Genomic DNA, 14,718 nt, shown 5'->3' on the forward strand with positions numbered 1-14,718 from the left:
GCACCCAGACACGACTACTGCAATTTCACAGAAAATAACATTACAAAATATAAATAAAACTAATTTAGGAAGTGAAGTATTTACGAGAAGGGCTGGAGATATCTTAACTAGGCTCAAATGAACGGCAGCACTGAGGAAGCTGTCACAGTTGCCAACACCAAATATATGGGCCAAGTCAAACAGCCCACGCTAATGACATGGAAATAAGTGGCCTCTTGAAGCAAGGCACAAACAGATTTATTTAGAATGGCAGGAAAAAATACACATATCATTAATGTAGATTATCCTCACTTCTAGAAAGCTCTACTAGGCAATTCTGCAGCCTACCAGGTGATGATGCAGATCAAATATTTTTACTGGTAAATGGGATATAACAGTATCTGACAATGAGCTACTGTTTAGTGTGTGAATTTACACAATTTCAGTGAAACACAAGCTTCCATATAAGCCTACTAGTTCCTAATACTCACAGTCCAGAGGGCTAGCAGAAAAGAAAGTTAAAAAGATAAAAAAATGCCTGTTAAGGAAGGCCCCATAGTCAAGTCTCTGATCTGTATTCAGTGTTTTCACATTACTGAGTAGCATTGGCTGTCAATTGCTCATATTTGGCTCAACTGGGAAAAAAACCCAAGAATATTTAGACTGTCTGAAATCAACATCAAGGTCACTGAGATGGAAACCAGGAAGGAAGAAAACCCCTATGGATGATGCAAAGGCCTGGGACTTACTGTTTGCATCTCTGATGGAAAACGGCGACACAGAAAAGCAAGAATAGCACAAGATGCAATACTTTTGCCACGTAAGGGTATCAGATAGACCTACAATGTAAAGTAATAGGTGACAGCTTTTCCAACTTCTAAAAACAAGGGGGATAAGCAGCCACATTGACCTCTTTTCCCCTCAAAAAAATCTCCAATGGGAAATAGTCACAGAATGCTGAAATAACTAGGAGATTATAAAATCAGAGTTAGTGACCTTTTGAGAGGGGCACTGATGCTTCAGGGGGACTCACAGGTCTACCCGACAATCTTTGGATTGTCTGAAATGATCCAACATCTCAAAGACTAACTGAATCTCATTATTCTGTATAGTTGATTTAAATTCTTTATTATGCCAACATGAATTATTGTTCTGAGCTGTCTTTGGAGAAGGCTGATTTACTTAACAGCAACATTGCCCCACACCACCTTAGCATCTCAAAGTGTAGGGGATTCTCTCCTGATCAGGAATATTAAAGCCTTTGTGCTTTGGCATGGGAAAGTCTTCTCAGGGAAACAGAAGTACAGAGGACCTCTGGTCGAGATCCCAGTGTATTTTGGTTTGGCTGATTACACACGCAGACTATGAATTTCTAACATCATGAAAAGCCTAAGTATCTAAGGACCAGGTTCACATCTGTTTCCACCCAAGGCATTACATGGATCTTTCCTAAATCTCACACCACATCTAAATAAGACAGCTTATTTCCTTTTCTGGAATGCCCTTCTCAGCTATTACTGCAAGCCTGAAAAAAGCAACTGAATTAGGAAGTGACTGGAAAAGGGAACATCAATGCACAGCAAGAACAAATAGGAAAGGGAAGCTCAAAGTACAACAAAATACATAATCCCATCAATTCTTGAGGCTATCGTTGTAAGCGCTGGAGAAAGAACCCCATCATCACTCCGTTGCCCACTGCCATGACCTACAAGGCAACCTCTGTCTTCAGGAAAGCATCCTGCCTTTCACCGTATTGCAGATGTCGGTAATTCCAAACTGCCAGATGAAAGATGATGTCCATCATCTCTCCCACTCTTCCTTCACATCTGCCTGAACTTGCAGGCGAGAGAAGGCAGAGCCTTCACGTTACTATACCATTCGCAGAAACACATCTCCAGAAGACAATAGGATTCCTCTGCCAACCCCACAGCACAGAGGAGATGCACAGGAGGGCACCACTCTGTGAGATCTGAGTCATCCTAATCCAGTCTGATTCAAGACAGGAAGGTGTGGTGCAGGAATACATGCTGTGTTGGCACTCCACTACACAAATCTGTCACAGGCAATGTGTACATAAAGCGCAAGAGTTTATTTATAATGATGATATGTAATCTTTGCAAATGATTTGGGGATTTTCTGGGGCCAGACAAACTGTGGGCCAGGTTCCAAGAAAACAAACACTCGCAACTCTCACTCAGTGTACAGGGACCCAGGCACTCAGTGCCACTCCACAAAAAGGTTATCTAAGAGTCAAATCCCTACCTGACTTCAAGACAAGAGGTGAAAAAAGCCAGGTTCACAAATTACCTGCAGTACATGCCCCAGCAGCAGTGAAAGGATACACTGGCCCAGGACAAGTATGGCATAGCTAGCATGAGGTCCAGGCATGCCCCAGCTGCTGTGTCAATGAACCTCACAACCAAGCTAGAGTAGGATCCAAATTGCTCTCAGTGGCCCTGGCTTCTCCGCTGAGTCTGTGATAGCAGCCTGTGCTGTGAATATGGGCCTGGGGATGTTGACTCGCTTTACATACACCAGTTCAGAGCAAGATGTGACAGCACTTCTGATCATCCTCCAGGGAGGCTGAACTGACCACCTGGAAGTGAAAAATCTGCCCCACCTGCAGTGCCCATCCTTCTCCCTGCAGCTATAGCAGCCCACGACGTGCTTTGGGGAACGGTGTTGCTTGGCACAGGTCCCCGTGAATGAAGGTCTCGCTAGTGCCTTCAAACGCACAGAAATATCATATGCAAAATTCATGGTATAGATGTTCCCCTCCTGCCAATACTTTTCTTCAGTCAGGATGAGGTGCTTTCGGGGTGATACCTAGTTTAACTTTTCCTCTGGGTTAGCAGTTTCCACAGAGAGGAAATAGATACTTCAGCCACCACTGGAGAGCCACACAGTCCAGTCTCTCCCCATGGGCGCACAGTAACCTTTGGCGCAATTAGCTACGCAAAAGAGCGATACTGTGCATGTACAGGCAAGTAACCTTGGGTGCAGGCGATTGCAAAAGGCAGCCTGTGCGCATGTGAATAAACCTGCATATGTAGGCGTGCTCACCCTTGTGCATAGGTGCTTCTGAGGGTGCCTGGGCAGGGAGGCTAGAGAATGAAGTCGATGCATTACATTAAATGAGCAACTTCAGCTTTCTGCCAGCGACTTTTCTAATACAAACACATGCACCTGCCCATTCACTCCAACACGCGGGTCAGTTTGTAAGCAACTCGCACTGCTTTGTAGTAGCCTGGATGCCTGAACATCAGAGAGCTCACCATGGCGGGGGGGTAAGAAACCAATTTTCTGGGGAAGGAAAGGGACACTAAAGAGGTACATACTGGGGAGGTGGAAGTCTTGCCATAAGGACCTTTTTACTCGCACATCTCCATGGTTTCTTCTGAACTCCTCCTATTTCCCACTTCAGAGAGCGGGACTGCACGCTACTGAGTTAGAAAAGCAGCAGTCTGAGACAGTAGAAGTAAGTCAGAAACCACCTGTCACAATCCAAGATAGGAAGATAACACACTCCCAGTGTTATTTACACGCAACAATAAAATGTGGAGGAACAGGGGCAGGTTGAAGCAGCCGGGAGAGGCAGGTTAAAGAAGGGCCCCCCAATCCCATGTTCCTACAAGCTGCACCTCCCAGCAATCTAATCTAATCCTGCACACCCTGCTTGTGCCTGGCTCAGTGTGACGCTCATACCTGCAATAAAAGAAATCAGTGCAGGTGATTTATAGTTTCCCGAGATACCATGGTCTTTGCAGCAGAAAAAACAGAGTCTGCAGAGCAACGGCTGGGAATGACCTCACCTCCAAGTTTCTTCAGGGACTGGGATTCACTTTTACTATGTTGACACAAGGTTTTAAAGCAAAGGGGGATCGTTGCACATCCTCCTTGCCTGCAAGCATGGCTCGCTGACGCCAGCCTTGTTCCCTCAGAGTCATACCTTTCTGCATGGGTGGGCGAGGTGAGGCACTGCTGGGCACAGAAGAGAAAAACAGAAGTAGCAGGAGGAGGTCCCCGACCCACCCGCCTTTCCATCCAAACAGAGCATTGCAGCAGCTCTGGGAAGAGGCAGTGTTTTGGGGTGGGGATCTTCCCTGAGGAAGACCTGCCCCTGCCCTTGCCTCTTCCAGCCGTGCTGCCAAGCCAACGGCATTACAGCAGTAAAGGCAGGGTGCAGGACTCGCTCTCCAGACCTGGCTGCTCTGTGCTTTACTGGTATTTTCTCCCTCCCCAACACCTCATTCACCCTTGAAATAAGAAAGTTTCCTGTCTCCAGCATTCACTTGCAGGAGCGAAGCGTGCTGTGTAGCAGCTAGTAAGGACGAGAAAAAACATTTCTACTGGAGAGCCCACTCCACAGAGGTTAGTGCCCATCAGCAGCGGGAGTAAACAGACTGTCTCCAGCTCCTCGGGCTTCTTGGCAGGGAGGCAGTGTCCTGCCTGTTACAACTTGTTTTGGATGACAACAGGCCACATTTCATGTGAGGAGAGTTGTGCCCGTCTTCAACTCACATCAGCCTGCTTGTTTTTCTTCACTCAGCTGTAAACATGTTTTAAGATTCCTATAAATACCTATTGGGCAGCAGACCAGCCAAATATACAGAAAAGAAAAGAGAGAGAGGAGAAAAGAGAGAGAGAGGAGAAAAGAAAAAAAGGCAAGCCCCACAACAACAACAGGAACAGAAACACCCTCCTGCCCATGAGAGACAACAGTCCTGTCAATAAGGCTCCCTGGGAAGAATATGTAGGAATACCTTGATGCAGTCACATCACAAGAAAAAACATTTTTTTTTTTTTACCAGACCGACTGCTTATTTCAGCATCACCTTCAAAGGAAACATATCACTCATGAGAGCCCATACTATCATCCGTTCCTGTCCAGCCCATCCCAAACCTCCCTGACAGCTAGAAAAGGGCCCAGATCAACTTAGGCACGCATCAGTCCCAACCCATGGGGGATACCGAGCACTAATTCTGCACCTCAGGCTGGTCCTTCAACCTTTGACTTTAATGTTACAGCAAAATGAACCTCACAGCCAGAGCCTCTCCCAGCATACGGTGATGCAGCACCATGGAAGCCAATGGGTACCAATGATTACAGCATATTCTCCTAGGCCCTTTGTTCTCTTTCATCCAAACTTATTTATATGCTTAACTTTGTTGCATAGCAGAGCTGCATATACATAAAGGGAGGAGAATCAGGGCCTCAATTTTTAAGCATCCCTTACTCAAACACTCACACCCAGGCCATCTGACATTTGCTTCCTCCACCACACACTGATCTGGTGGGGGAAGTGGAGGAGAGGAGCATGAAGCTGGGGAGAATCCACCGTGCCTGGAGACTTGCTCTAAGGCGCTGACCCGGGAGCAGGGGTGGCGTGGGGGCATCACAGTGGCTTGTGATCCATCCCATGTGTGGCTGAGAGGAAAGGGAGTATTTTCTGTGACTCCTTACAGCCTTGCAAGAGGAGGGCTCACCTCTCTGGAAAGAGAAAACATACTTGGCTTTCCATACACAGGCTGTTCTGCCATGCCTTTTAGGGAGACAAGAAGAAACTGTTACAGACATAGGAGATGGAAGCAGTGATCTCCTGCAGACCTCCTTCCAAAGCCCGGCAGCTCTTCAGCTTTCTGGCCCCAATGGAGGGAGCCTCTCAGCCTTTTGCCCAGAAAAATTACCCAATAAACAGCCTTTGTATTTTATCATTAATAACTGGGGAGGCTGTTGCATCAGATAAGTTGAGGTGGTAGTTCTTGGTTGGTCCCAGGTGTGACTTAAAGTAGGGTTCCCACCTGGGACACGTGCCAGAAAACAATGCAGAAAGGAGAGGGGAAAAGTATTAATTGCTCTGAGAGTCACTCCCTCCTACACCAGCTCCCTGGGATCTCTGGAAAGTCACCACATGGAGTCACAAACGCAGTTGCGCCAGTCCCCAGAGAAGAAAACATTACTTAGTTTTAACAGCCAAAAGAAAACAAATACCATTTGTCTTTCACTCTGACTTCTGGTTTCTCTTAAAACAAAACAGTCTTTTAGAGGTACTGGGGCAAGAGGAAGGGTGGGGAGGGTCACAGATTAACCTTCCTCCTGTTAGCAGGTTCCAGGATCCTGGCCACAAGGCCAGGAAAACATGACGCCAAGTGCCCAGCGCGCTCGCAGAGCCTCGGCTCTCCGGGCACAGCTGCTCTCCCTCCGTGATGCTGCAGAGCCACGAGGAGCTGCCTGCCGGAGGGTTTCACCCTCCCACCCTTTCCAGAAGCGTTTAAATGCCTTCTGCATGCAATGAGCAACAACGTCTCTGATGGATTTGGGAGAATCTGGACTTTTATATAATTGAACTTTAATATAATGTAATTAATTTTCCTCATCTTCTGTTTTAGTTGGTAGTTACCGTAGTCATGTCACTGTTTCCAGTTTCAGTCTTAAAACAGAATGACTTTTATAACAGAGATGTAAAAATAACCCTGTCTAAAAGCAAAGAGGAAGAACCCAATTCATAAGAAAAGTTGTTTGCTCCTGCGCATCTCTTCTGCCCTCATGCTCTCTGCCTGTTTCTCCCAACCCCTCCCTCTCCCTTTGCATGGCTGGCAGCAAAAGGACTGTCAGCTGTACGGCTCCAAATACCTGACTTGGCCCCTCTCTCCTTACAACCACTATTTTAAATACCTCTGAGTGGTTTGTTTTCTACCTTGCTGCACCGCAGAAGTCCTCTACATACCTCTACAGCCTTCTCTAAGGATCTTTGGGGGTATTGGCAAAGTGGTGTATGGTAAGAGGCTTGGCTAGATTGCATGAAAGATGTAACGCGAAGGAGACTTGTAGCGCAACCCATCTTTTCATGTCCCAGCTAATTCCACCAGGCATTAAAAGCAGATTATAACTAGAGGATTTATCTTAGCCAAAGAAATCAGATCTCTTACGCTGCTGGAACAATAAATACGTGTTTTTAGCCTCAACGTCACATACAATACGGAACAAATGGACAAGCTGAAGTTCTGTAATGGATTTTGTGGGAGTAGACGTTCGTGGAGCTCCTTGCACAGCCACAGTCTAAAGCTTCAAGACTGAAACCAAGCCTGACTTATGGGAATAAGAATCAGGGGGTTTATAATGTGTAATGAAGGGACCAAGATGCTGAAAAGTATTAATAGTTAAATGCTCACATGGATTTGAAAAACTACTATCAAATTAGATTGTCACCAAGCACTGATATTATTTTAAAAACAGCAGCAACACCACCATAGGGTTTTACAAGACCTTGGGCCATTCAAAACTTTCTTGTAACTGTAAAAAAGAAAAGCAGCATAAAGACCCACACGACACTGATAGAAATAACTGTTTTCCTCTACTTCGGAAAAAAAGAAGCTAACTGCACGTAGTATCAGCCCTACTTTACTCCTAAAAGTTTGCACAAAATGAACCCATTACTAGGCGAGTGGTGTGCATCTCCAGGGTATGCATTCCCTCCTCCTTTGCATACACTTCTTCTCTCATCAAAGCAATATTCAAAGCATCTTTGCTGTCTTCCAGGTTAGCACCAGAGCACCGAGAACAAGAGACACCTCAAAGCCGTGACTCCGGGCTCTGCAATTCCAGGAAGGTCACATTTTGACAGGTCTCCTGACAGAGCAGAGGGTGAGAGCCGACAGGCCAAAGGCAGAAAAGCGAAAACCCCCAACATCCATCTCCTTCCCGGGGGACAAAACCCACCTCCGTCCCCGAGGGCTCCCCAAGAAGCAGCTCCCGGCTCGCCGGCAGCGCTCTGCCGCCCGCCGCTGCAGCGCAGCCCCCTCTTCCCCGGCCGGCCTGGAAACGGGGCACTGCACCGTGCTCCCGAGCGGGACGGAGCGCCCGGGGGAGCCCGGGACCGCGCCGGCCTGCGAGGGACGGGACGGGACGGGACGGGACGGGACGGGACGGGACCCCCCCGCCCTGCCTTCCCCTCCCCTGGGGTCCCGCGGGGTAACTCACTGCGGTCCGGGGGAGCCCCGCCGCCGGCCGCCGCCGCCACCAGCTCCAGGTAAGCGGCCCAGAGCCCCAGGGCCAGCGCGCCTAGGGCCAGCAGCAGCCGCAGCAGCCGCCGCCGCCGCCGCAGCCGCGCCAGCAGCCGGCCCCGCATGGCGCCGCTCAGGGCGCCCGGCCCCCGCCGCCGCCCCGAGGCATGCTCCCGCCGCCGCGCCGCACCGGCACGGCTCGGCGCCGCTGCCTCGGACTCCCCCCCCTCCTCCGCGGGGCGGGCCCAGGTGCGGGGCGGCGCCGCGCCCCCGCGGGGGCAGCTCCCGGCCGGGCTCTGCCACCGCCCCCCGCACCTGCCTCCGCCCCGCGGGGGCCGAGCCGGGGGCTCCGCGGCGGCGGCGGTACTGCCCCCGTCATCCTCCCCCCGGCCGCTCTAGGGGCTGGCGGGCGCCGGGAGCGGAGCCGTCTCCGCCCGGGCCGCGGGAGTCCCGCGGGGTCAGCGCTGCCAGAGGTCTCCGCTCCCTGTCCGCCAAGGCGACAGGAAAGCCGCTTCGGTGGCGGAGGAGGCGGGCACGCTGCCCCCAGCTCCAAATTCTCCTCAGAGCCGGTTTTCGTGCCGGGGGGAGCTTTGGTGGATCCCTCCGGTGAGAGGACGGGAGATGATAACTCCTCTGCGCGGAGGGAAGCGGAACGAGAGCGGGGCGATTCAAATTCACAGTTACACACAGTTGAATCCGTTTTAAAGTGTCTTTCACCTGGTGCAACAAGTGTATTTACTTCAAAGCGCTTTGCTCAGTCAGGAGGAACAGGGCTGATGAAGCCTCCGAATCTGCTTTCTGAAGCAGCTGACCAGATGCGATGTTACACTGTTCAGACCCACCAGAGGGAGGACGTTGGAGGGCCACATGAAGACCAGGACCTTCCTTGGGGGTGCTTAGTGTTTCATTTCACATCTCAAGCGCGCTTTTGAAGTGACTCTCCCAGCTGTCCCCCCCATGCTGTTGGTTCGGTTCACATCGCCAAGCAGTCTCAGAGGATGCAAACTGGATTCCTCCTGGGTGAAACTAAACTGGAAGATGCTGTCTGGGATGCACACAATGCATCCAGCTGGGGAGCTAGTCCAGAATAACCTCTTTCCAAACATGTATGGTGCGGGTGTTGGGTCACCGGCACCAACTGTTCTCCTTCACAGCTCTGCTGCTGCACAGATGCAGCTGCTGTGCTGCACACAACCGTGAAGAGCAACCCTCAGGCTGAAGTTAATTTTTAAAATGCGTGCAACCATGATAGACCTTTTTTTGAGGGTCCAGCTTCCTTTCACAGCAGCCTTCTGAAGCGAGAGGCTGCACAAAAGGATGCTCGCCATTATTTAGCCTTAGAAAATGTGCCAAAGGCCTTTTGAACGGCATAGAGGGCCACGGGATAGCGGTCTGAGTCTCAGCAGGGACAGGCTGATATTGGCAGAGTGCCGGTATCCCAGGTGTTGCACTGGTTGGGGGCAGAAGCAGCATCTGTAGTCCCTGACATCAAGTGCTGAACACTGTGTTCCCGGTGCCCAGGCAGCACCTAGAGACCCTGCTATTACCCATCACACATTGGGATGGACAGACGGACGATAGGTTTCCTTTTTCTGAATGTCTCACAAAGGTTTCAGAGCCATCTCCCTTCAGCTCTGTGTTGGAGAGATTTCTCTTGTTTCAGGAAAGTGCATCCAGAGGGTTTTATACATCACTGTGGAGGTGGAAAGACATGACGGTTCTCAAGATGGAAAAAATCCTGGGGTGTGGGAGGCTGGTGGGCGGCTCTGCCCTCGTGCCCCAATGCCTCCCCGGGGACAAGGTCCATTCTGCAGCTTTTGAGGATGCAACACTTGCGTTCCTCCTCCCTACCTTGCCAGAGGCTGCGGATCCACGCGGCACCCATCCACGCCTGAATCATGGTGCCACTTCCTCTGGCGCAAACAGAAAGGGCTGCCGAGGCCCAGCCACCACCAGTACCCGTACGAGTAAAAACTTGAAGCTGTGCGCCAGTTTAATCATTGCAAGGCAGAAATCTCATATAAGGGTATGACACTCACTGTTGAAGTTTTTTGGTGGTGTGTTGGTTTGGGTTTTTTCCAGCACGAGAGAAATAAACCCATTTTTTCGTATTTGTTCAAAAAAAGAGAGAAAATACTAGGGAAAATGTGTAATAAATAGGGAACTAAACTAAACTTTATTTACCATTTAGAGAATGAGAATTGAATGATGTATTCTTACCAGGAAGTTGTCTGCATTTCTTAAATGAACAACCTTAAGTTTCAAAAATGGCAACTGCACTTTGTTGAAACTTTGTTGCATACTCAAATATTAACATAAGTAAGCACATTTTTCTCCTGTGAACATGGTACTAAAATGGAGGGGAGGGGAAAGTGAAATCATAGGCTAACAGTAGTGTTGTTAACTTGTAAAGAAACAAAATCTTTTTCCTGACAGAAATACGCTATAATGAAGATACAGAAAAGCTTGTCTCTGAAGAAAAAGGAAATGTGTGGCATGTTGATGTCTATCTGTTACAATATAGTTACAATGGAACAATATTAAGGAACAAAATTAATCTGGATGTGTAATAAATAGTGGAATGAGGAATTTGAAGAGCCCTACACTGTACTTGAAGTAATTTATTTTGGACCACTTATTCATCGCAGAAAGCACTGATGCCCAGGAGTAAGATTATCACTTACAGTAATGTTTTAAAAACACCTCACATAAATGTTTTTATCCCAAGTCTACCAGCAGTCTTGTATTCCCAATATCTCAAGCGTCCCAAGTCACACAAGTGCGTGCCCAGACCTCCGTAGCTCTCATCTTCACTGGGTGCAATACGGTAGCGGTGGAAACTACAGCTTGTAATAATCCCGTACGCTGGCGTCAACCCCATTAGGGAAAAAAACAGCAGGTGAGCTGGAAGCAGGTGATGCAGGAATAGGGTCCGTGTCATATTTAGGTGACTCAGACAGGGAGCTGACACCACTGATTGCCCTGACGGACCATCCTTGAACATCGGAGAGATCGCTGCTCGCTTCAGGATACGCCCCTCCTAGCCTACCCTGAATACCCACTTCAAAGAAACTGACGACTTGCCAGATGAGCCGACTGGAGTATCTTTTGCTTTGTTTGTGCCTTTGTTTGTTTTCTATTTCAGCTATGTTTCCTCATGATAAAAGCAGCCTTTGATACGAGTGCAGCACTTAACGACACGCATCTCCTGTTCCTCCCGGCTCCCCTCTCTAGCTCCGTCTCTGCGCATCCCTGCCTCTTCGTGTTACGCTTTTGCTTCTAGTTATCTAACAACTGTTTCTCTGTTCTGTAAATTACTTTTAGCTCTGTGCCAACATCCTTTCTCTGCAGGCTCCCCAAAGGTTCAATTATCTGCCGCTTGCTCCTTCCCTTCTTTCTTCTTGTGTAATTTTCATTTTAACACTAATTACCAGCTCCACACCAAAGATACCCAACTGTCCCTAGCTTTCACCACCCCGGTGGCTCCAGACCCCTCTTCCTGACCTCAGCCATGCTCTGAAGCACAAACAATGACTTCATCTCAACATTCATAATCGAAACGGCTCAAAGGCAGAAGTGTTTCTAAGAGGAAAAGGCAGTCTCTGAAGACACAGTTCCCTATTATTTCCCTTTGTGGCTCCTCAGGAATGGACTGGGCTCTACAAGGCATTACTGGTGGAGCTATCCCAGAAAAATCCCTGTCAACGCTGCAGCTTAACATCACAGTAAGGGAACCAGTGTGGTCCTGTGATTAACAAACTATTAGCAACAGGACCTTCTTGCCCGGTTACGTTGTGCTGATACGGTGGGTTTTCCTAATGCAGTTATATTACTCAGCAATGTGATTTTTACCAATACAGTTATGCTGCCAACATTTGTATGAACTGGCCTGAGCCGGGGTTTGAGACTTCCTCCCGCTTTCACTGTTCACATGGCTATGCTCCCTCCATTCCGACTTTGGCTGACAGCATCGTGGTCACACCATTGCTCTCCTACAACTCACCTGCCTGGGTGGAAAGCCTCATTCACGACTCTGTCTTTTCACCGTGTAACTCTCTTTTCATAGGTCTCAATCCCTTGCTGCCCAGATAAAATTACGTAGAAATGGCTGCCCTTCCTTTTCAGCTGTCCTTGTCAAAGGACACATTTTTACAGGAACTTCACCCAATAGCTCTAGGAGCACCTCCTTACTGCAGGTCCTGCCCCATGAATTGGCCTGAATCGCTTTCTGCACATCAGAACAATCTCTCAATATCTAGAGCACATGTTTGTACTTCCAGAAAAAAGTTTTTATATACTTTAAGCTGAGAACTTTCACAAGACTTTTCAGGGTTTTACCCTGAGGAAAGACATTTTTCCATTTACCATAAGGAAAGATGTATCTATGTATTTGATCATTTTGGAAATCCATGTTTTCAAATCTGACTAACGTCTTGCCTAAGTTTCCTCCTTCCCCTGTCTTAAAAATACCAGACTGTGCTCATCATCCTTAAGTTTCAAGAAGTTCCAAAGATGTGCCGCAGTCATTTTATTAGGGACACTACAGAACACAAAGCTGAGCAGCTCTCCCTGTGACGACACCGAGCAGACTTCTATGCACCCAAGCTAGCACTGAAGAGGAAAAAAAACTGTTTTACTGGACAGTTGAGAAGTGACTCTATACCGAGGTGTTTACAGTGAAAGAAAGGCAATTTGATCTCTGAATCAATACAGGAAAATCTGGCACATCCTGGACGTGCGTCACCAGGGTAAATCCAGAGCTTTTTATTCAAATCGAACCCATTTCAACAATGAAACCCTTCAGGCCTGCGTAGTTAATCATTGTCTTGCTTTAACATTGAAACACTTCTGTGTTGAAAGCCTCTCTGGGTTTTCTGAATAAAAACAAATTATCTGTACACATTTGTAATCTGTCCACAATCCAACAGCATCACAATTCTTAAAACATGCAATTTAGTCAGTATAAGTGAACAGTCAACCCCATTGAGGGCTCTGTTTACAAAGCTATATTTTTGGAGCTTACTTGAAGGGCAGCCACTCTAACTTGTATTCAAAGATGCCCTTTCTCCAAACGGTTCATTTGGTGCTAAGTGGGAAATATCAGAAGTCCACCCCACTCCTCTCAAATACTTCAGTCATAGCAGAAATGTTTCCTGCCAGTGGGTTAAATTCCGGCTACCTCCGATGGCCTGTTTCAGACACGAAGTCCTAAACTTTTGATGCAACATAAGAATCGAACCAAACTTTGTTCTTTGTGCCTAAACCCTACGAACACAGCAGCCAAAAGGAATCATTGCAGCTTCCACCTCTCACGCCTTCTATGCTGTATCCAAGTATGTTTTGGTACATAATCCCAGTCCACATGCTAAAAAATGCGTGTACTTCTACAGCTAGACTTGTAAATTTAAGAATAACTGTTTAGGGAGTAAAGGGGATATTTCTCACAATTCAAAGCAACTTGGGAATCTAAAAGCAAAATATTGTGGAAAAATGAGAAAAAAAATTTAAAGTGTCTCTTATATACAAATGACCTATGACGCCACTTTGAATGGGGACAAATGAGACATCTTTATTAGGATTTTGACTGAGCACGCACAAATACATTCTAGTGTAGCAGAATTAAACTTGTTTGTGGGCTGTAATTAAAAGTCTGAGCGACATCGCTTTTCACGAACATGAACAGATCTGCCAGAACAAAGTACACAGGGGGGTTGCTCCCAGGTAGTTTCAAAAAAGTATCTGATTATCAAAGAATTACTTCCTGGCCTACATAGAGACATTACAATTCCAGAATATTAGGCTGCCCACAGAGTCCATCCATACTGGTAAAATGTGCGTGTTTCTGAATTGATACTACTACTTACGTAAGCAATTTAAGTACAGCCATTGCATACAAGTATATACTATTATTTAGATTTATTCTGACAGCTATCAGAACTGTGGCTGCTGTTAATCTGCCTTTCTAAGCTTTTCACAGCATCAATTAATTTGGGAATTACTGCAAGTTGTGGTATAGGAAGATCATAAGTGAATTTTTTTTTTTTTTTTGTTTTTTTTACCTTGTGTAACCTCACTGTGTAGGGTGAGCTGACACAGCATACGTTCCTATAATTAAGGCAACTGCGTGAGCGCTGAAAAACTCCTACAAATATTGCATATAAATAAATCGTAGGTTTAAAGCCAGAAGGAACCATTAAATGATTTCCTGTTAGTTCACGTCATTATATTTCATTAAGTTCTAATGTGTCAAACCCAGTAACTTATTAAAACAAGCTACCTTCTCCAGAGATGCAATCATTTTTTCATTTGAAGATAGAGGCGGAGAATGTTACCTCCGCAAATAGTTTGTTATAACGAGGGAAAAAGCGCAATCTTCCTGTTAAAAATGTGTGCTTTTTTTTTTTTATTAACTTCAGGTTCAGGCTACTGGTTCTTGCTCAGCTTTTCTCTGCTGGGATAGAGAGGCCTTTGGTAGTTTTTAATCTTCAATACACATGTATATTAATCAGTCTTCTTAATGTAATACAATATGAGCTCTTGCACAACCTTTTCTCTTCTGCTGAATCATCTGTGGTTCTGTGCCTTACCCACTATTTCAACATCCTTTCTGAAATGTATGCACTCCTTCCTTACCTAAATAAGGCTACCCAATAATAAAGTTTTGCCCTACTGCTCATTCTTCTCCTATTTATGCAAGAAACATTTTAGTGTCTTGGCTTACAACAGGAACATTTG

The 14,718-nt window shown here is 47.0% G+C and overlaps 1 protein-coding gene across 1 annotated transcript in view; it reads right to left on the bottom strand.

Moving 5' to 3' along the window:
• B4GALNT3 (beta-1,4-N-acetyl-galactosaminyltransferase 3) overlaps positions 1-8,108 on the bottom strand; it is a 67,014-nt gene extending 58,906 nt beyond the window's left edge. Inside the window, 1 exon segment of the mRNA XM_050898989.1 lies at positions 7,961-8,108. Within this exon segment, the coding sequence (XP_050754946.1) occupies positions 7,961-8,108 (148 nt within the window).
• Between the last annotated feature and the right edge of the window lie 6,610 nt (positions 8,109-14,718).

The sequence above is a fragment of the Gymnogyps californianus genome, chromosome 1, assembly GCF_018139145.2.
Source record: "Gymnogyps californianus isolate 813 chromosome 1, ASM1813914v2, whole genome shotgun sequence".
Lineage (NCBI taxonomy): Eukaryota > Metazoa > Chordata > Aves > Accipitriformes > Cathartidae > Gymnogyps > Gymnogyps californianus.